This window comes from Agelaius tricolor, unplaced genomic scaffold (assembly GCF_023055355.1).
Source record: "Agelaius tricolor isolate 1412-34295 unplaced genomic scaffold, bAgeTri1.0.p SCAF_9, whole genome shotgun sequence".
Classification (NCBI taxonomy): domain Eukaryota; kingdom Metazoa; phylum Chordata; class Aves; order Passeriformes; family Icteridae; genus Agelaius; species Agelaius tricolor.
In genome coordinates this window covers 45,579,128-45,602,999 of record NW_027269269.1, presented here as the reverse complement: position 1 = coordinate 45,602,999, position 23,872 = coordinate 45,579,128, and the positions used below count along the sequence as shown (strand labels likewise).

At 36.8% G+C, this 23,872-nt stretch overlaps 1 protein-coding gene across 5 annotated transcripts in view; it reads left to right on the top strand.

Annotated features, from left to right (window-relative positions):
- The window catches only part of EPHA6 (EPH receptor A6), a 374,179-nt gene that overhangs the window by 6,736 nt on the left and 343,571 nt on the right, over nucleotides 1-23,872 (top strand). For 4 of the 5 annotated variants that reach the window (XM_071433802.1, XM_071433798.1, XM_071433799.1 and 1 more), the window contains exon 2: nucleotides 20,191-20,255. The exons of the other annotated variant lie outside the window; for it this stretch is intronic. In XM_071433802.1, the coding sequence (XP_071289903.1) occupies nucleotides 20,191-20,255 (65 nt within the window). The remainder of the gene's footprint in view (nucleotides 1-20,190; nucleotides 20,256-23,872) is intronic. 5 annotated transcript variants of the gene reach the window in all.

Here is a 23,872-nt window from a genome sequence, read left to right as displayed (position 1 = left end):
CCCCTGTGGAGGTGCACACACACAATGAGAACACAGTTAAAAGGTGAATTTGCTGGGAGCTCCATTGCCTCAATCCACTTAATGGCTTCTGCACCTAGAACAAAAGGGGAAAAGTCACATACAGCAAACAGTATCATTGATGCATGTAATGAGTGATTTGTTTTGGCTGGGGACCCTTGGTTAAGAGAGCACTTGCTCCTGTAATTTGTATTCTCCGACTGCTGGTTGCTTCTTGCTTAAAATAAAGGAATAAAAGAACAAATTAGAAAGCATTCCATAAGATAATGCACTAGCATTTTAATCTGGGTAAAAGTGACATTCTTTCTGAATGTCCGCAGGCTAATTTTCTCAGTGGGTTTCACTTGCTGTTCTAAAATAAAATTTTATAGGAAAAATCTTGCTAAAATTCAGAATTGTTCAAATTTATTTAGGAAGTATTAAAATCAAAGGGGACCTAGTAATTTTCTTCTGTAGTGCTTCCAGTATTTGTGGCTGGAAATTGATTGCATGGAAAGCATTTGGACAAAGGATTCAAATTTCAAATTGTGGTTTGAATTCAGCACTTTCTGCTAAACAAAGTGGGACCATACAAAATTGCACAGTCTTTTACTCTCAGTTCTGTGTGGCTGCTGAAGACCTTTGAAAAGGAAAGCAAGGCAAATGTAAAATCTTTGTCTCTGGTAGATTGCTTTTGTTTGTATTGCAGAAGTTGCTAAACACTTCTACACCGCAATGATACAGTAGAAACATCCACTTAGAGGGTTATTTTAGATTTAATAATTTAGTTTAGTGGACTTAATTTTTTAAAGGACTATTTAATTTAGGTAAACAAGGATACTGTTAGCATTTACGAATGAAGAAATGGGATGAGAGCTGTGGCACACAAGAGCTTCTCAGCCAAAGTCTCTCTCAGCCTCCATCAGATGCGATGGGAACCCAAACTCTGTTGCTGTTGAGACAGCTGTAGGAATGCTTACCCTGTGATTTTGGTATGTGTAAAAAAGTCATTAGGTTACAGATTTCCAGACACAGAATTTCAGAATGAGTTAAGCAAATTCTCTTAAGAAATATCAATACACATCTCAAGGTGTAAGAATTTGCCTTTGTAAGATAGTGTTCTCAAAGAAGGAGGAGTGACTGGGTGCACTGCACAGAGGAAAAATGGTCCACTGGAGACAGGTATCATATAAAAGCTGCATCTGAAGAAATCTGGGATTACAAAAGGCAACCAGGAAATCAGATGTTATTCCATATAATTTCAGTGGTTGCTCTTGATGTAGATTAATATAATGGTATTAAATACTCCAGTTTTTCTACTGATTATCTAAAGGGCATTCTCATCTAATGTAGAAAGATGAATGCTGGTGGTTGGAAGGAATCCAGCACTTTTTGCTATTGTTGTTTAATCCAAGGTTTTGTGCAAACTTTAGGCTGTATGCAGAGCTCTTTTTTCAGTGTTGGATCTCTTCAAAACTGCTATTCTTTTGAGTAAGCCTTCATGTCCGTATAGCAGTGATCTGAGGAAAAGAGTTAAAGGCTAAAGCTTTTAGTTCAGGGGAGCAGTCTGAGACACCCTGTGCAAACCCCAAATAATTAGTTTTTGATGTGCTCAGATGTAGGTGGCACTGGTAGATACAGCACCTTGGCTTTCAGTGTGGTCTTCAGTGAAACTTGTTATTTTTCTTTGTGTCTGTAACTAAGTTGTACTCTGCTAGGAAAACTGTCTTCCTGTTTTAAAAATCTGTGATATATCAAAATTCAGTTTCTCAAAATGCTGACTGCAGATGAAGTAGGTTTGTACCACACAAATTAAAGACCTGAAACCTTCTTGTGATTTTGTGTACCTGGTCTCTTAAAGCTTTCCTGAGGGCAAGGTCTGAACCTTCCAGCAGGAGCCTTGGCCAGCTGGCCCTGGGAGCTGTTTGACTCCCACTGTCATGGGAACCAGCTCTCTTTGATGGAGACTCTGAGCCACAGGGACTATTTCAGCTCTGGCTTGTCTTGACTTTTGGGTGTGGGAGTTGATAATCCCATTAGTGAAAAAATGTAGGTAATACAAACTTTCCTCCTAGAAATTCTGTATTTTGAAAGGTTCATTTTTTTCTCTGCCTCTTTACGTATCATTCACATAGGGTGCATTATTTAGACTGACAGTGCAATCCTCTGCTAAATCACCTGAATTACTTATGGCAAGAGAGCTGCTATCTTCCAGGGTGTCAGCATTAGATGATAATGAAAACCTTCACCTTACATGTAGTTTACATTAAGCAGCAAAGGAATTTTGAAACTTGCATGCTCCATGTTTAAACTCCATTTTTAGAAGGCAAAAAACTCTGCTGGAAGTTAATTAACAAGAGACAAAACCATAGAGGAGGCCAATGGAGGTCACACTTGCAGGGAGTGTGCTGCTCTGTTACTTTCTCATGGCATCCCTTCAGCATCACTAAGTACATTAAAAGTTCCAGTAATGCTCGTCCTATTCACTTTACCACTAATAATTTTCCTTACAAATTTTATAATGAGTAGTTTGGATTGTAAGTAATGCCCTGAGGCCTTGTCATTAGGTTTCCATTGCTTTAAAGCAAATTAGGAAATTATTTTCAATAGCTCTTATCTGACAGATGCATTTTATAGTTGAGAGATGTGCCTGAAGAAATAAAAGCTGATGGAAATTTGTGTCGTAGATGAATATTTTGAAAACAAAAAAGATGATCAATAATAGATTAGGCTTGATTAGATGTTGACATTTAGAACTGCACATAGATTATGTTAAATGTAGTGACAACAGACAGTGATCACCGTGATTTGCATTTGTCTCTCCATTTGTGGTTCAGGTGGATCATGGGACACACATTGTAAAGGTTAATGAATAAATTACCATATAGCTCATCTGATTGTTCAGGTTTCAGCCTGGAGGGCTGGATGATTTATAATCTAGTTTGTTTTATGTGAAATAGAAATTGTTTAATTCTTTTTCTATGAAATTCTGAATTGCTTAAGTGTTAGATGAGTCCACCCCCACAGCTTCCGAGTTTTGATAAAATCACTAAATCATGGTGTGGTTGCATTGACAGAAATCTTGGCCTGGTCTTTGTTTCCTCTCCTGAGCTGTGAGTATTATTTCTATGTTATTTCAGTAGATGTGAAATGTGGCTTTTTGATAAATATGAAATTTTTAAAACCCTGTGAAGATATTTGGCCTAAGTATCTTCTTCACTTGTACAGATACCTCAAAACAGGAGTATTCAATGTGCTCTATTAGCAGATAATCTATATTAGCGTTCCCTACAGCTTTCCTTACCAGCCCTCAGTGTGGTTAGTAACCACATGTGTCAGTGTTGGTGGAATCAAATTACTTCATTTTCGTAAGGGACTCACGCTTTCAATTGGTTCCAGTAATTCACCTGAAATTTCTGAAGTAGGAATAAATGAATGGGTGAATTAATGAAAAAATCCCCTAGCAGCCATTTTCCCTACACAAAGATAATTTACTGTATGTCCATCTACAGACAAGGGTGGCTGAAGTGCATCAGCTGGAACTGCACTCAGCTGTATAAATAAAATCAAGGGTATACTGTAATTCAAAGATGCAGTGTTTGGTTTATATAAAATAATACCCTTCAGTTAAGCATTGCTTAGTTAAGGGTCTTCTTTTCTATAGTATCTGTACAAAAGGAGAAAGTTAATGAGTTGATGTTCAGTCTGTGGAAAAAGGAATTGAAGAACTGCTCAGTCTTTTGCAGTAATTTATTTTGCCTTTAACTGTGATTTTGTGTTCTTGAGTCTCTCTCACACCCAAGCGATTCTTTTTCTGTTATCGGGTGTTCTTATCTCCAGATGGGATGTGATTGCACTGAATTCAGTGAATGCATCATCCAAATTACCTGATTATTTGAGCTGCCAGGTAGTAGCTCAGGTTGACTTTGCAGTTATTCAACATGGACAAAAAAAAATTACTTGGAATGTTTGGCTTTTGGTGCCTTTATTGCCTGGGACATATGTTAGAAGTTTTTTGATGTGGTTTAAACTAAGAGAAAATTCTGAAAAGAAATGAAGAAATAGTCTTGCCATGACATGCTTTAAGAATAAAGGAAAGTTATTTTTGGTGAGCTTCATAGAGGTAGCGTTCTTTGAGCAGAACATTTATGCAGTTGTGAGGCACATCAGTATGATTTTCATTACACTAAAGTAATGAATTTTTATGACTAAAGCTAAAATAGCAGTGAGCCATCCTTTATTCAGATGGTGAGATGGAACAGTACATTTCGATAAGGGAGAGGAGTGAAAGAAAATAGGAAGAAGGAAGAGAAAATAAAAGATAATCTAATTTTCCTGACTTTTTTATGTGAATATTGTAATTTACAAAATTTTGAGTCTAGTCTGGTTGTAAAAAAAATATATATATAACAATATGTCATCTATAGCTGTAAGCATAGAGATTTGTAGACTCCAAACAGGTTCAAGTGCTTTTAAAAATGTACATAATTTAAAAAATATTAAAAAATTAAATTAATTCCAATGTTGGGTAGGATAGAAATGTTATCAACTTGAGTCCATTGATTCTATTTTTATTGCTGAAAACTGCTACAGTTCATAAAATGCAGTTTTACAGTCTATTAGTCCATAATGTGGATTATGCCCTTTGGACACTTACGTTGAAGATAAATGCAGTAGTTTGGAGAGATCTGTATTGAAATTCAGTGAAGAGGGTTCAGTTATTTTTTAAGTTCTTTTTACTGTGAGCCAAAAGCAAATGGGTTGGAGGGAGAGGTGACCCTTGGCTTCCAACAGGAAATGAAATTATCAGTTTGTCATTCAGGAAGTGGCTTCATTTCCATATAGGTGAGGAAAATAGGTCGCTGAAACATTACTGGCATTGAAAGCCTTTTTTAATTGTTCTTGAGAAAAGAATTGTATTTGCATTATAGTCGTATCTGCCAAGATTATTTACACTGCATTCAGGGGCTCTGTAACACAGGATTGGGAAAGAGCTTTGTTACCACAATGAAATGCTTCCAGTGATGCTGTATAAAATTATTAATTTTCATCTTCAACCTAGTTAATCCATGTTCCCTCATTGTTCCTGTTCTGAACTTCAGTGCTGCGAAATTCAAATACATTTATGGGCTGCATTTTTTAGTGAGTGGTGCTTATTTGTTTATGCTTGTGCTGGCTTTGTCTCAAAATTCAATAACACCTTTCCATTCTCTTTTTTTATCCTGCTCACTATTGTAGGAGAAGTCACATCTCTTCTTTTGGGTTTTGGTGTGTGGTTTTCCTCTTTCACTCAAGAGATTTCTGATCTCTGTGACAGTTACAGTTGCCTGTGCTTATTCTTCATCCTGTTTAATTCACTATTTCTTGAAAAAATGAGGTGGCTAGAACCACATACAGCTTTGGTGGTGGGATTTCTCTGGTACTTTGTGCAATAGTAGTATTTTTATAATTCTGAATATTGGACAGTTTCTGTGATTTTTGTCTCTTTCATTCCCGTGTTTTGGATTGGTCCTTCGTTGGCTTGTCAGCAATTAATATGCAGATGTCTTATTTTCTCTGGCTGCTTCTAGATTCCCATTTCATGAAAGGAATTCTGCTTGGCTCCCTTTGGATTTTCTGATATTTTATATTTAATGTCCTTCCTTCCTTCCTTCCTTATTATTCCAGAAAATAATTCCTTCCTCCTTCTCTTCCCATTGCCTCCCCCGCATAGCATTTCAGCCTTTAGTTGAGTTGCCAAAGCCTCCCAACTGTGCCATGGTAAAAGCCCCATTAGACCAAGCCTATCCTGGACAAGGAAATTACTTAAATAACAAATAATATCAGTCTCATGACTTATTATTGAGGAATTGCACCACAAACTGCACAGGTAAATCTATTTGTCTCAAAACCATGTCTTTTATAAACTTGCTCACATCTTTAGCTCTCTGTTTAAAGCAGCTAAAAACTCTTCAACAACTTGCTGTAGTTTCCTAACCCAGACTTATTTCTGACATTTATACAATGAAATGTACATGATAAGCTAAAATATTCACTACCAATATGATGTTGTCACACAAGCAGTAACTTCATTACATCTTAAAAGAAAACATAAATAATTTTTATAGATTCAAAAGACTTTTTGGTTCGTATAACTCTGAATTAATGCTGAAAGAAGTACTGCTGAAAGTACATTGAATGAAATTATCCTCAAATTCAGCTGTAATTTTACCTTAATGCATTATAATTCAGATGTCAGCTTTTTCTTCCATAATTTGATTCTGCTTGGCTATTAGGACTGCTCAGTGCTTACTCTGTTTTATTGCTCTTAGATGAAATAAATTAAGCTGCGTAGCAATATAAAAGATAATATTCATTGTTATAAATTTGGTATTTACACGAATGAAACATCTTAAATTCCCCCTTCATCTGTTTTAAATTAAGTATGAGATTTAAATCACTTGATCTGATTGAGAGCAAGCGCTGGAAATGAAGGGACTGTGGGCAATCAAAAAAGCACTCTGAGATTCGGATCAAGGCATTCATTATTGGTGGTGGGAAACAGCACTAAACAATAATTGATTGCATTATGGAGAGTGTAGAGAAACCTGCCATGACAAAATATTCTATTCATAGGCTGAGAATGATTTTGAACAGGTGGAAAGTGAGAGCAATAAGTATTTGCAATTGCTCAGGTATGGTGGTTGTAAAAAAGGAGCCTTTGGATCAGTCTGGATTTATGAACTTTGTATGATAAATTTATATTCAGTTTTTAATGCTATCCCCCCTTATAGTTGCTCTTTTAACTAGGGATGTAATAATATACTTAATTTTAACCATAAAACATTTCCTTTTAACTCTGATTTTCTTCATCTGACTCCTTTTTACAGGCAAAAAAACATCAACACCATACATGAGGTGTAAAAAAAATACTTGGCCTGAAACTATTCACAGATCCAAGAGTCTCAATTAAATCTATGCTAACTCTCTCAAGGATGTTGTTCACTCCAGAACAGCTCTATCATTATTGAAAATGAAACCCTGCTTCCTGCAGACAGCCTTCTGCCATGCAGTCTGACATGAGAAGTGAAGACAGCTTCAGTTGTCGTAGTTTTAGTGTGTCTGGTAAATTGCTGCATTTTGAAAGACAGTGATTTAGATTTTTACACAGATCAGTTACTTACAGCGATTTAGAATTTTATACTAATCAGTTGCTGATGATATATTTTGGATTCTAGCTGCAGTTGTGGTGACAGGTTGTTTTAATGGAAGCAAATCTGTGCAAAACCTGTTAGCTGCATCCCTTCTCCAACTCCTGCCTCATTCCTGATGTGCAAAGAATAATCACGTTTCTTTTTGACAGTCAGTGTTCATTGTTTTCCTGTACAACCTCTAAATATGTTACCACTTCTCAGTACCCCTCCTGACTGTGTAGTGTTCTCCAATCCCTGTTTTCCTTCAATTCCAGTTCTGCCTTCTGTTGTGAAGTTTTTTTGGCTTTTCAGCATAACATCTCTCTTCCTCTCTGGTTTAAATTGAAAGAGGGTAGATTTAGATTAGATATAAAGAAGAGATTCCTTACTGTGAGGGTGGTGAAAGACTGGCACAGGTTGCTCAGAGGAATTGTGGCTTCCCCATCCATGGAAGTGTCTGAGACCAGGTTGGATGGGGTTTGTAGCAATCTGGGATAGTGGAAGGTGTCCCTGTCAATGCAGCTGAACTAGATAATCTGTAGAGGACCCCTCTGACCTGAACTATATTTCCATATAATTCTATAACTCTATAGAGTTATAATTCTATAACTCTGTGTTATGCTGGATAGCCTTCCCAGACAAACTGAGCATTATCATTATCTTGTAGTCTTCAGATAGGAGAAAATAATATTTTTTTTAAAATTATTGCCTGTTTTTTTCCCTTAATAGAGTAACTCATCTCCACAGTCGTGGTGCTGTTTCTGGTCTTCTCATGATTTCTGTGCTCAGACATTTCAGGCAGAATGGCAAAAGAGGGGGAAAAAAAAGTTTTGAAGAAAAATGTCATAGAGCACTTTTTAATTCAAACATTTTCTTTGTGGTAATCATTGAAATATAAAGGTTCCTGTTTTCTTCACTGGCAGTGTGCATGTATTATTGTATAGTCTATATTTGGCATTGCCTGCAGAGTCCCTGGGCAGTGCTCCAGCCATCCTCGGTGACATTGCTCTTGCATCACTGGGTTGTGTAACAGGCACTTAAGTCTCAAGTAGCCCTTTGGAGCGGTGCTTTGAGCTAAGTCCCAGAGAGCTGCTGCCTTTCCAGCACTTGACTACTGATGCAATGCTGTACCTGTCTAAATCACCTCTTGCACTACAGAAAATCTGAAAAAGAACCCTTAAAAAAATGGAAAAGCAGTCTTTTTATTTTCACTTCTTGATGTGAAATCAGAAAAAATAGTTGATTTTATCCAATTAGATTATTTCATGTGCAAAAGGAAAAAGGAGGGTAACTATATACTGTGGAATAGGAGCCCAGTTACTGAACAGTTTACTACATGAATGATGGCATTCTCAGATCTATTTAATGCTCTTCAGTTATCTTTGAAATTTAAATCTCCATGAATGTGTATTAAAAGCATATCATTCAAAGCTGAAAGTCTCTGCATAGTAGAGGTGGGTACTCCATGCTGTCCAATATTTTGAAGTAATTTGATCTTTGGTTAGATAGTCAGACTTATTTCCTGTCAAGTAAGTGACAAGATGCTGTATATTTATTTGTTTATAATGCTAAAAGTATTGCAAACCTGATTAATTGATAAAAGCAGTTGAGCCTTCATGTTGATGCTCCACTGTATGGAAGGAGACCAAGAATTTTTAAAGCCACTCATTATTGGTATGTACTTTACAGCCTGACCTAGCACCTGTAAAATGTTCATGCTGTGAAAACTTGGTGCTTGACACAATAAATTATAAATGAAGAGCTAGTGGAAGAAGGCACAGACTGTCAAAGTGAAACAGAGAATTACAAAGCTCAAAAACATTAAACTGACTGGCCGTGTAGATATTTTATCAAAGGAGATAAGAAATGTTTTAACATTATGAACATGAAGCTAGGAGACATCTCTGGGAATATTTGTCATTTGAGTAACAAAACTGTTTTCTAAGAGTTGCATTTACTTTGGTATGTTTTTGAGGTTCTGCATTAAAGTAAAAGAAAACGTAATATAGCCAAATGTTAACCTCATTTTCTGAGTTGCCTTTATGTTCCACCCTGGAAGGTTTTTTCCATGTAATTTCTGCTAAACTCCTCCTCTGTACATCATGGTCACTTTCCAACTACAGTAGTAAGGCCAAGTGTATTAAATATTTCACTTCTCAGGCAGATAACGTATCAAACAAGTGAGATACCACTTCAGGAAGCAAAGGAGAAAAACTGACCCATTTGCTTGAAAGCGTTTTGCACACTTGAAAGTCATGGCTGCTTCTGCTTTGATATGCCCACAGCTTGTGGCTCTGCTGATGACTTTCCTTATCTACTGACAGCTAAAGTCATTACTAACCGCATTACCTCTACCCAGCAGAAAAAAAACCCAAATGTATCCTTAATAGTCCTCTTCTATCCTTTTTATGTCACTTGCTTTCTTGGGTGTCATTGTTGGTAAATTGCAAGTACAAGGCAAGCCACTTACTCAATCCCTCAGATGAAATGGGGAGGAGCACCAAAAAAAAGTAAAAATCTTGTTGGTTAAGAACAGTTTAATAATAGAAACAAAGTAAAATGTAATATAACAATAATAATAATAATAATAATGATAATAGTAATAATGGTGATGAAGAAGAAGAACAACAGTTGCAAGTAAGAAGAGAGATAAAACCTAAGGAAAGCAAGTGATGCACAACGCACTTGCTCATCTCTCACTGTCCCAATTCCCAGCCTGTTCCCAAGCACTGATCCTCACAGCCAACACCCTTTAGGTAACACACTGAGCATGATGTTCTGGGGTATGGAATATCCCTTTGGCCAGTTTGGATCACTTGTCCTGGCCTTGCTCTTTCCCAGCCTTTTGTGCACTGGCAGAGCATGAGACACTGAAAAGTCCTGGACTTGGGGTGAGCATTACCCAGCAACAGTCCAAACATTGCTGTGTTACCTTTGTTCCCATACTGAATCTAAAACACAGCACTGCAACAGCTGCTAAGAAGAAAATTACGTCTATCCCAGCCCAAACCAAGACACTGGGTCAGTAGGGAGATCAGGGAGCATGTCTTACTGTTTTAGTAGGAAATACTAACTTCATCCTGTTTATGTGGCAATGCCATAGGTCTGGAGTGGATAACAGTAAATGTCCTGTCGCTTCTGAAGGCCCATTGTATGTCTTGTGGATGAATTCTGAGTGGTAGCTCAGAGTACAGCTCTGCAACAGATGGGCATTGAAAGCAGCTCTGCTTTTCCCACTCCGTACCACTTCTAAAAGACATGTTGTTGAACTTTGCTGTTGGCTGGGAAAAGCAGGCGAGTCAGGATCTGCCATTTCTGGGCTGGATGTTTGCTTTGCTTTCTGCATTGTAGCTTTTCTGCCTGCAAAATAAGGATGACCCCATTTCATTTTTTATGATGTAAAAATATGAACTGGATGTAGGTGAACTCGGATTTAGTTGCTGGAGTTAAAAAGGTGGCTGAACTACAGAAATAATAGAAGATGGTGAGAGACTGGTAAAGAGTCTTTGGTGGATCAGTTGGTGGGTCTGTGCAGTGCAGAAGAAACCTCCTTCCTGACTCATGTCTGGGACTTCCCTGACTGTTGTTTCCATGTCTGATTTGCCTATGTGAGGGTTTCAGACTTGCCCTCAGCCTTGCTCTGCAGCTCTGAACACACCACCCTCAAGGGCTCTGCCAAAAATCCTGGACTGGACCTTTGTCTTATTCCTTGAGCCAGAGATTCTCAAGCAACTCTTCATGGGGCTGTGCTGCCAGTCAAGCACAAACTTCAGTTGCTTCAGCCTTTGTTTCTCTCCTAAGATTTGTCTGTTCTGTTCCTCTGAGTCACCAAACTGCTAATTTTTCATTATGGTTATTAAGTGACTACTTGAGTAAGCAGTGGCCATCTGTCCTCTCAGTCTCTACTTGTGACATTATCAGATGTTCCCTTTAAAACTACTTTCTTTCAAGGGACTGCTGTGGAACACTCCACACTTCTGGCTCCTCTTAAAAGGAGGCAGATTATGAGGTTGAAAGGTATTTCTGTATCAACCTTTCCAGGTGTGCTTTAGGAAAAGGGAACAAACCTTTGCAATGCCATTTCTTTCTTTACTATTAGAGAGGCTGTGTCTTTGGATCAGGGCAGGGCAAGGAAGAATGGGTGCCTAAGGTGGGTTTGATTATGCCCATGAACTCCAGAAAGAAGTTTCTACCCTCCTTGAAGAGGAATTCCCAAAAAATATGCAGTATAGGAGCAATAGCCATGGAGTTATTAACTTCATAATTATTTTGGCTGACTGTTATGTATGGGTATTGTTAAAATTTTCTTAAAGCTTTTGTATGTTGGGGTTTTATTTTTTCACTTATGTATGTTGTGACATTAACATTTTGTTCATTTTATCACCACCCAATGCAAGTATTAAAGTAAAAGACATAAAAGAATCTGCTTGTAAGCATGCAGGTTAACAGCAAAGTGGAGAATATTAAGTTTAGCATTAGTCCCAACCTAAGAGAATTGGCTTCAACACACAAGTCATTTACCAGTGCAAGGATAAATATGTTTGTCTGAATTTCAGTTGTTTCTAATTTCCCTAATGAGGATATACTTAGGTTAATAAACAGGGCTGACAAAACTGTCAGGTACTTGTGTTCATTTAGGAAATGCTGCCCAGTAATCTACTGTTGACATGAACATGATGCTGAATTGAATATCAATTAGTATTTTCAAGGCAGAATGAAAATTATGAAGTAGGGCAGCTGGGCTCCTATCATCATTTTGTGATGCCTCTTTTTATCAGGGTTAGCTCTTGATCTTTTTGTATTACACATGTGAAACCAAAAACATAGAAAAATAATACAGGTCTGGTGGTGTTTTCTGGAGCTGTGAACAGCATTAGTTTATCTCACTTCATTTTAACAGCAATCTCTGCTGCAAAGAAGTACCTTAAAGCTGAGTCAATGGTAAGAACAGATTGTTTCCCTGGTACCTAAACTCCTTTTCTCCCATCTCATTCTTTGTGAGGAGCACATTAAAGTAGAGCAATCTGCCTCTGCCTGCCAGGACTTCCTCGGTTCTGTGCTCCCTGCCTGTCCTGCAGGGCTGACATTGCAGAGCTCAGCCCCCTCTGGTGCATTACAAACGTAGGAGTTATCCCTCCTGGCTGAGCTGTGCATTTCACAACCTTCTCCTGCCTTGCTTTCCCGTTGAAAGTGCACTGATCAACAAAATCACTTTGAAATCACTTTGAGGCTGCTCTTGGGGAAAAAGCTCTGTTACAGGCTAGGAGAGGTAGGACATTACCTACTCATTTTCCATTCCACAATTACCTGAGGAAAACTTGGGGCCTCATCTTTTTCTGAGGTAAGCCCATTTATTTTGGATGTGAGAATGCTTTCTTTTTATCTCAGTAGTTTTATTTTTTCTTGCGCTGTTGAGTAAGACTCACATGGGAGAAGCAAATGCCTATGTGAGACCTCAAAATAGGAAATGTTTACAGCTGTCCTAGAGCAAAATAACCTGCTGGGTGGCAGAATAAGTAGTTAAGATCTAGCCATATACAATTTGGAATTGCAGCTGTTATCCTAGAAAGATTTCAGAGCAGAAATTGTCACGTGTTTTTGCACTGACAGATTTTCTCTATGCATTTGGTGCCACTGCTGAATGTATCAAGTGGATTTCCAAGGCTTCATTTGGTATTTGTGAAATAAAATTTGGAATCCACCTTACTGGGGAAGACTGAATCTTTTATTGACTGTTATTACATGCTTTTAACTGGTAAATTTTTTAATTTCTCTCCCCACTTTGATATCTTTTCTGGAGTTACAGACAGGGATTAAAATAATGGAAAGAAAAAGAATGCAAAATTTTACTGTTATTTCTTTTGAGTGCAAAAGGATCGTGTTTATTGAAAATAAATGTCTTAGGTATTTATAAATTGTAAGTTACAGTAATTTATTATCAGATATTTTGATAGGTGTTTAAAGTATTGCAGTTGCTTATTTTACAGTGAAATGGCATTGGTAAGGGAGGAAAAATGCTCTTGTTAAAATATGTTTGTGGTTGAAAACTTTAAACGCTGAAGTTAACTTAGAGCTTGCCAATTTTCAAAGAAATCTGCTTTTAAGTCCTACTTTCAGAGACACAGGTGTAACTGATGTGACTGAGGGGTCTGCAATGGTTGCAATGCTAATAATGATACAACATGAGAATAAAGGGGTTCATGTTGATTTTTAACATGAGAATGGAAGACAGTATGAAAAAAGGGCGTAGTAAAACAGAAACATTGGGTATGAGAATGTTGGTTTCCATTTCAGAGAGAGATGGAGCAGTAGGGTTACAGCAGCCTTCTTCTTCTCCTCCTCTGAGGAGAACATGTATATGGAAAGGATCATTTTATTGGCTCTGTAATATGATAAATTCTAATTTAATTTAAAAAATGACCTTCCTAAGAAATAGGTAAGAATGTGTTCTAGGAAAAAAGGTTAAATGTAAAAGGTGAGTGGTAGCTTTTTTTTTTTTCCCCAAAAGAGGCATTATTTGTTTTAATCTTGTTTTCTCAGAGCCACAAGATCTCAAATTATATCTATCGAGGAAGTGATAGGAAAAGTAAGACTGAAACACATAACTGAATCAAATGAGAAAAGAGGGGAAACCATTCCTTAAGCATCTCTATGTAATGTATGGAAAGAAAAATGATGATTTGGGGGAATTGGGTTTTGAAGATTCTCACTGGAGACCTCGTGTAATGGAGCAAAACAGTACCAAAAAAAAGACAGGCATTTATCCAATATTACCCCATCTAATAATGTTGCAAATTTTTTAGCACTGACAAGATGAAAGTATCATGAATGGGATGTTTGGTTTAGTACATGAAAAATTATTCTGGCCAGTTCTCATTCATCAAAAGAGAATTTTAAAAGTGTTTGTGTGAGTGTGTAAATATGAGAATAAGAAAGGTGAAAGAGGAAATTCCTTTTAAAAGTTCTTGATTAGGAAATCACTGATCAGTAAAAAAAGGCCAGTTTTGGATAACAGCTCAGCCTACATTGGAGGTAACGTGAAAGCAGAAACTAGAAATATAAACATTTCTCATCATTAATAGAAAAGAGAGGATACATGTGGAAATTAGCACATGTTAGAAAATATGTAGTGTAGAAAACTGAAAATAAAAAGTGTGTTAGGTAAATGCCCAAGTCCCACAACACTCCTGATAATGGGAATTTATCTACTGCATTATGAATAAAAATGTTTGTGTGAATGATATTGAACTATTTTTAGAAAGAGGCAGAAAATAATGTGTTTAAAATTGGGAAAATCAGAAATTAGTGATTTATTCATAAAATATGACGAATATGAAGTACTCCCCATCTGGTGTAAATAGTTCTCTTCCAAGAGTCCTGAAAAAATTGGCTGAGAACATCTCTGGGCTATTGATGGTAAATTTAATGAGTTTGGGGACTCAGGGAATTCAGGAATACTGGAAAAGCGTAGGTGTTAGAGTTGTGGTTTGAAAAGAAAAGGGAAGCCCCATTAACCAGGTAACTAGATTTTTATAAAACTCACATTTGGAGAAGTCATTTATCTCCTCTGCTCTGCCCCAAGGCAACAGGAGATTATGCAGAAACCAGGCCTGACAGTGTTCAAGGTGTCTTAAAAGCCTCCTGGAGTGGAGATTCCCCAGCTTCCCAATTAGTCACAGCTCTCCCTCTTCTTTACAACTGTGGGGTAGCAAGGATTTTCTTGGAGTCTGACATAAAACTCTTGGAAATGTTGAGGAGAGTGGGAGGATTAGTCTCTCTATTTTGCTGGCTCTAATCCCGCTTATCTCAGGCAAACAGCATTGTCAATACTTTGTTTACTCTCTGATTTGCTGTGACTCCTGTACACTTCCCTGGCAGAATTGCTATCTAGACAGGTGCTCCTCATACTTTATTACTGCATCTCATTAATCTTGCCTAAACCAGATAGCTGTTGAATGCAAAATAATGAAAATTATGGAAAAGGATTCAATTGATACGTGTATAATGAATGCCAGTTTATTTGGTTTATGGAAAACAGGCCTGGTCATAAAACCAAGCATTTAAATAATTTTTCCCAGTTGATTGCACATTAATTACCAAGGTAACTTGGATATTGCATATCCCCTTCTTTCTGTCTTCCTCAGGCAGATGAGCCACAGCAGTAATATATTGAGAATTTTTATATTATAACAGAATATGATAGAGTCTTCTGACAGTAAAAAGCTTAATTTTTTTTCATTAAATGGGTTTTAAAAAAACCCCTGAGGTCTAAGAAGCCTTAAAGTAGTTTTAGTGACTGTTAAATCACAGAATTTGAGATATTTGTTATATACCATTCAATATTCTAACATTTTTCATTAGTAACGTGAAAATAAATGTAAACTCAATACCTGACAAAAGAGCAGTAAGTAAAGACAGAAGGAGGATGTGCAGACAGGGAGGAGCCTTTATCCCTTAGTAAAGGTCAGCCCTTGCAAATGAAATTTGTTTTAGTATAAACCAGTGGATCTTTGTACATTCAAGAGCAGAAATTTAACCCAAACTGAAAAATATAATGATGAAAAGGAGTGAATCTGTACAGGACAGTGATGTTGTAGAGTAGTAACAGCTTATGAGTGCAACGCTGCAGCAAAAAAATATAGGCTAATGAGACCCTCTATGTATAAATAGGATATTAAAATAGCCAGGACTCTTAATACATATTGATAAAAGGAATGATTTCAGAATACTACATGTGATCCTCTTTTTAAAAATGAACAAAAAAACCCCATGAAACCTGAAAGAAAATACAGACACTTCAGAAGACAGCAACAACTCTCTTGAGGGCTGGAAGTGAGAGATTTCAAAAGCTCTCTGTGTTTGCCTTTTAAATACAAACTTTGCAGTCAATAATAAAGTTCTCAGGGAAAAGAAAACCTGCAAATTTTACCCATTTCTGGGGGTCATCTGTAACACCTCCCTACCTTGCTGGAAGATACTGAAACTTTTACGTGGTACAGATGAGATGTTATTAGTGCTGTCTTCAGAAATAAATGTCTATGTATTACTCTGCTTTCCTTGCAAATCTTAGGCTTAACCACTCTAGAGGTAACAGTGAAATGTTTAAAATGAGCAAATCAAGCTGGGTAAACCATTATCAGACTGTGATTCCATGAAGTTGGCCAAAATCCTGTATTAATTGTGTTAATTCACACATACCCTGTCTGGAGATTTGTAAAAAGAAGAAGAAAAGAAACTGGTGAAATGAATATTTGGAGGGCTTTTTTTCCTTGGTTGTACAGACACGATGGCAGAGTTCATCTTTAGAAGAGTATTTTGGAATGAAAATTAAAATTCCACCCTGTCAGTCCTTGGAGCTCTGCTCATCGTAATTTTAGGTAAAACAGTTTCCTTGGGACCAGGTAAAACCTCTGAAAAGATTAATTTCAGTTGTAAAGTCTAATAATAGCAGTGTAAGATAGTGTCCAGAAAAAAGGAAACTGAAGCTCAATAAGAGATAATGAGTAATAATAATATATATTAAAGTATGTGCTGGCAAAAAAAAGCTAAACACTTCTAAGAATGAAATATGCAAGTAATTAAGCAATAGGCTTGCAGATATATGTTCAAGTCTGTATATTATTATGGAAGTGTTAGAATCCCCAGTTCAGTTATTTAAGAAAGGACATTCAAGTGCTGAGTTCTTTTCATCCAAAGAGTTTTTTTTAAAGGGTCTTAGAGTTCATTTTGAATCGTGACATGACTTTGTACTGGCAGACCTAAACTCTTGTTCACTGTGCAAGTTTTAGAGCCATCACCTCAGAAAAGTGCCTGCTAAAAGTGGAGGTTGGATGTCACAAATGTCAATAACATTGCTGAGTCTCAACCAGTGTACTCAGAGCTTTTCCCGTAAAATATTCACTGCAGTGGTTCCAGACACACTTCTGTTTATGCTGGCAGCTAATGGCCTGTCCATAATGGACACTTTTCATTTTTTTTAAGAAGGATGGAGCTTTTTATGGCATACAAAGGAGCATAAATAAGTAAATGTAGGGACCAGGGTCAATAAATATGACTTTGTGATCCCATTAGCTTTTTAGGGAATTTTCTCATTATAAGCATCATAGGAGTAGTGCCCACCATATTTTTTTAGTCTCTTTGCATATGAATTTCCAGTTCTTTTGAAACTTTCCCTGTCCTGCAGGCAGAAGGGAAGCCTCCACTCCTGTATGTCATTCAGATGTTTACATGCTGGCAGTTCCTCTTAGCTTGGAGCTCTTTGGCAGAGGGATTTTCTGCCATCAGAGCTGAGTTGGAAGTGCCTTGGCAGGGCAGATCTGTCTGCCATCAGGGCTGTGCTGCTGGGGCTAGGCTGCTTCTTAATCACCTCATTTAAAGACAGCTTGGGTGTCTCTGTCCCACACTGAAGTCTAGCGTGTAGATACCTCCAAACCTCTGAAGTGCTCGAGGATTTTATTGCTTTATCCATGTCCTCATTTGTGTTGCAGACTCTGTTGAATCCACAGCTTCACTGGAGTTTGTATTTCTTTGGCATAAACATAAGGTTTACCTGATATTTCAGTATTTGCACATTTCTGATTGATAATTATTTTATGTCTTATAATACAAGTGCTGTTGGAAAGACAGTCTTTTCATTTTTATGATTTTTATTTTTGACCCTGAAGGTGATACCGTTCTAGTTCTGGTTAGTAGTTATTTGGTGGTTTGAATCCTCCAGTTGGAGAATTCTCCAATTGATTTGAGTTTTCTAGTTCCTACAGATTTGGTAGCTACAGGTGAGAATATGTGAGCATTCAAGAGCCTTGGTATGTCAAATGTATCAAAAATTGTATTTTAACAAAACTCAATTACTCATTGCGGATCATTTGGTAAATGTATATGAGGAATATTATTAGATCATGGATCAACTAAATCTAAACTTAATATACTTTCAGTGATGAATTTACTCTAGTTTTTTAATTTTTTTAATGTATAGCTTTGAGCCTTCAAGTAGTACTTGATTAATTCAGGCAAGGAATTAATTAATTCAGGCTCCACTGAAGAAATGAATTAGTTTTCTTTTCTGTATTTTGGGTCTTGTTCCACAGAAGTATTAATTTTTTAATACCTGGATGATGTTTATTAAATTGTAGTCTTGCTACCACAAAAATTGTAAAACTGAAATGACACTTTAAACCCTAATTAATGCTGCTCAGAGAAAAATTTATTTCTGCCTGCAGGTCTGTAGGAATAGCACTTGACAAAGAGCAAGATATAACTTGCAAATCAGCTGGCAACAAAGTACATAACAAATAGGCCATGTTTTCTGGGTGGAGAGAAAATGGGGGGGGAGAGATGGTAAGAAGAAAACAGACACCTAAGATGAAATGAAATATTCTCAGAAACCTGCTGAGCAGTTGGTCCTCTATGAAAAAGAAATGTGTAAATCCAGTTTGGTTTTTTTTTTTTTTTCCTTTGGAGGTAACAGATCCCCAGTTATAATCAACTTAAAAGTTTTACACAGGAAACTGCTGCATCAAATGTCAAGTGAGAAGATGCTTTTTTTTACTCTTCCACAAGAGCACGATAGCCTGACACAAATAGAAAATACTGTGACATCTGTAAATCACATAAAAGACAGCAAATCATCTCAATGAGGATAGTGATCTTTTTTTAAAGTAAAGTAGGGATTGTAAAAATTTATTAATTTTTACTCATATTATTCACAAAGCTTCATACGGTGAAGCGGTGAAGAAGTGGAGAGCAGAATACTCCTCTTTGTTGAATATATTTAAAAAATGTCATTATTTCTTCACATAAGCCATTAAGCTTTTATGTGGTTTATGTTGAGCTTTTTACTTGCCTGTAAGTCTGTTGACGAGACAGTAAACTTCAGTTTCAGGTTAAAAGTCACCATCCACTCAGACGTGGAGGAGCTCTAAGTGTCACTAGTACAAAAGAGAAGGGAAGATGCTGGGTCAGGTTCCCTCTAATAAGGTTCCAAGTTCAGTGTCCATGCCAAGGTGCCTTTTCCATAAAGCAGAAGAACATGACCTGACTTCTGCTGCTGCTGTACTGCTCTCTATAAACACATTAGAGAGAGCTGTACATTAATTATTTGGACAGACAAGAGGTAGAAGAGAGCACACAGCAATATAAACCCCACAAATGTGTGCATAGTGGGGTCACGTTTCAAATTAATTGCTTAATTATTTTTCTCCATCATTTAACCATTCAAATAAGAACTGAAATTAGTGGGCTGTAAGGAGGAACTCAGCAATCAAAACACATCACTCAATAATTAAAATAAACTGCCCTGTATAATACTTAATTTTGTGTTTAAATCCTAATACAGATTCCTGAAGTTAGAGGGTCGGATGAAACAATTCCATTAGAGGGCAGTAGTACCTGTGGGTAAAATGTCTCATGTGCTGTGTATATTTTGTTTAGCATCAGTGAATGGAAGTGTAAAAGGAAGTTAATGTAATTTAACATTAAAATAATGCAGAAACATTTTGTAATATACAGTAACATGCATTCTATCTTATATCAAAAAACCCAATATGAATATGACAGAAGTTATGCAAAATATATGCAGCAGATACTGACACTGTGGTACTCCATCCAAGAGAGAAACTGAAGTTGTTTGTCTTTCTGTGTTCTCAATTTGTAAATTGAATAACTTTATTTCTGGCAAGTTTATGGGTTTCATAAAAAAATCTTACTTTTGAAACTGTGTATTTTATTAGCTTTAATGCTGCAGATTTTCCAGTTTTCCAGGCAAGAGATTGCAGGAATGTGCATGTTTGATCAGGCATCTTTTAGTGGTGAAATATCAGTAATGTACTGTGATTTGGCAATGATTTCTGCAAAAGATTTAGGGGTTTTTATGAGTTTTGAGATTTTTTTTAGGTAAGAAATGTAAGGCATGAAATCCCAAATGAACCTGGCTAGCATGGCAAGTTCAGTCCTTCCTATTTTAATACTTTGCTATGTCTAATCCAAGCAATACCACAAACACCATTTCTTTTTCCATTTTCAGTTGTGTTACTTGATACTACAACTGCCCTCGGAGAACTAGGATGGAAAACATTTCCCTTAAATGGGGTAAGTCTCTCACCATTTTGATTTTTTTGGTCTGGATTTTGGCATTCTGACACTCCAGAGGTGAATGGGTGGATATTCTTCCAATATAGACTTGTCTGAAAGATTTTAGTTTTTCTTAGGAGTAGAGCTGCCTGTGTTGTGAGTAAGAATTACGGATGCAAGAATGACATGAGTACACATTATTATGTTCTTCTCTTGCTTTTCTCAGTACTAAGTATCTACCTTACTTTAAATCCAATGCTAACTGTTATACATCATAAAGTTTAATATTAAAAAATTCCTATGCTGGAGGAATGTGTTATGACTCCTTTTTTTTTTTGTGAAATAAAAGGAAAAATAATTTTCTGTTTTGCAAATTGGAACAAAAATTTTATGGTTTAAGTAAGAACCAGTATGGACTTTAGCATTTGATAATATGGCATCAGATTGCCTAAATCAGAAAAATGAAAACATTAATAGTGTCTGTTATCCTTGGGGAGACTGAGCATGGGGTAGAGCAGCATTTTTACTCTCTAAAGTTCAACCATCAGTGCTTTGCCAGTGGCTGCACTTTCAGAACCTGTTTTTTTTCCTTTCCACTCAGCTAATGCATGTCACAGAGTTTCAGGGGCATTTGGAGTTTCACTTTTAAAGTAAGATGCACTGTTCTGGAGCATTTAACATGTTCTGCATCAACTTGTAGTTCTGATGTCAGTGTACATACTGCGTATCACTTATTTTTATACTAGCTTGCATTATCTCCTGATTCTCGTGTATGAGGCATATAATTACTTGCTTCTCTGAAATGAGCTCAGAAAATACTGTTTTTTCTGAGAGAAACATCTTGTTCCATTTTCAGTCATTTTATTTGCCATGTTCTGTTCCAGAAGGAAGTAGAAACTGTCTACCCTCAGCACCTTAATAATCCATTTTTATAAAATGCCTTCTGTGTCTTTGCCTTCAGGGATTTCAATGCCATATGACATTTCTTAATCTCAGCCTGTTTTCAACTTTATGGATTACTCTTTTTCTTTGTGTTCCTAGGCATAATTTCCATCTCTCACAGATACTTCTGTGTTTTACATTTTGTATGCAGTCTCATGCAATCTGAGTTCTAATTCGGAAAGTTTTGTTTCCATTAAAAATCCCAGACAAAGTACATACTGTCATACACCACAATGAGAAATGAATCAAGGAATTTTTGCTCTAGCAAAAAGTAAGGACTGTCATCTACCATGATGAGAAAATCCAGTGAGGAATGTTTTACTTGAGCACTGGGATAAGCCCCATTGAAGTGCACAGTACATTTGGAAAGCACAAAAGATGTAATTGCAGTTATTGTGTAAATTCGTAAAGGCTCTAGGTACTCCAAAATAGCCACAGTATACAGACAAAAACATGTGCACTCCAAGTTAATTCAAAATACAGCCATTATAACATGTATTTTTTGGCTCCTCATGCATATCCTAAACAATAGTTTTGCAGCCTCTTGAGGGTTTGGGGTGTCTTAGGACCTTGGCTGTATATTAAGAACTGGCAGCACTTACTAGAATACATAAAGGAGTTTACATTTCAGTAAGAACCTGGGATTCAATTATTAAAATTATTTCCCAAAAAATGTACAAAGTTATTTGAAAAAACATAAGGAGCTAGAGTAAATATGGGGCAGAAAAGTGTTTTTTAGCATAAAATCATAGAATCATTTATATTGGAAAAGACCTGAGTCCCACTGTTAACCCAAGACCACCATGTTCACCACGTCCCCAAATGCCACAGTCACACACTTTTTGGACACTTCCAGGGATGATGATTTATGTCATTTATGTCCACAGTGCTACCTAATCTGAGTTATTCTTGTATCCTAATATAATCCAAAATATGGCACAAGCATTGGTGTGATTGAGATTATCACTGCAGAGATAAGAATCTGTTTTGTCCCATGATGGGCACATTAGGATTTTCTTGTTTCCTGAAGGAGAGTGACAAATTTTGTACTGTTGGTGTTTTTTGAAAGAAATTTTTGTTCCAATACTATTGAAATCTAATGTGTTACTTTAATCAAACCTTAAGTGTTTGTGTAGTGTTTATGTGTGTAAGAAAAATGTCATTGACATATGATTATTGCTCTACTGAACATTTTTGATGTTAGGAGGATGGGATGATGGGTTTTCCTGAGCCTGTGACATTAGCAGAAGTCATTAATTTACTGGCACACTCAGTCACAAGGAATGTTTTCATTAAATTGAAGAGCAACTGAAATAATAATGCTTGGGATTTGTGTAATATTGAGTATGCCTCAGAGATTTTAAACTAACAGGCCAGGGTGAAGTGGGATAAAAAAATCAGGAGGTTCTTTTGGAACTTGCAGAACCTTAACCTTTGCCTCCCAGACTTTTTATTTATTAAATTCATTACATAACATTTGTAAACTTTCAGCAGTTTCAGTCATCATTGATCTGCAATGATAACTATGTTATTCATGTCTTGGGAATATAATATGTGCTTTTGTTTTAAAATTTTCTTCCCAGTTATTTGTGCATCCTTCCTGAAGCATGAGAATGCAATATTTTTTTCTTAAAAATGTGTTTTATTTATGTGTCAGATTTTTTTCCTTGTATTTTGAACAGGTAATAAATTTAGTGCTTAGAGCTACAAAAATGCAGCATAAAACATTAATATCTCTGAGGTCAATAGCATCAACTTTTGTTGACTGAGTTCCAGTTTAGCTTCTTAGTGATGGGCTGTCTAAAATTTCTGCCTTAATAATGGACACATCTGATACTTCCTCTGTTCTTTGGGCTGTAGTTCAAAATGACCGATTGATTTATGAAAAAGCATGCACTATGAAAGGAGATCTTTACTTACCAATCTGTCACCTCATAACCTTGAAAATACAGAATAGAGGTTTGGGGTTTTTTTGATTGGTACAAAAAATGGGAAGACACAAGTTCATGTGTTTCAGGAGAGGATGTGGATGGGAGATAGTGGGCAGTCTCAAGTGCATGTGAAGTAAATGAAAAAAAAACCAAAGTCAGTTTGCTGACCTTGGGGACTCAGTTAGGAACTGGGAAAGAAATAAAAAAAACCTGAAAGCCCAACTGAAATGCAGTATTCCACTACCTTCCTTTAGACATTAGCAGTAATAGTAATAAAGTAAGTATAGTAATAAAGTAAGGTATCTTATTCAACTGCAATTGGTGAGATATCTTCCGTCTTCAATGTAAAAATATTATTTATTTCCCATTGCATTAATCATTGCAACACAATTTTGTGAGCAAAGTTTGCTCAGAAGCTGTGGTTTGGGGACTGTTGCCATAAAGGCATGTCCAGTCCTGATAAATTTCTGCCATAGAATCATAAAATGGTTTGGGTTGGAATGAAGCTCAAAGATGGTCCAGTTTCAACTCTCTACCGTGGGTAGGATGCCATAGGACTACACTGCTCAAACCTCAGACCATCCAGTCTGCCCTTGAACACTTCCAGGGATGGGGCAACCACAGCTTTTCTGGGCACCCTGTGCCGGGGCCTCAGCACCTTCACAGGAAAGCATTTCTTCCCAATATCCAACCTAAACTTCCTCTGTTTCAGTTTAGAGCCATTAGCTCTCATATCACTCCATGCCTTTGTGAAAATTCCCT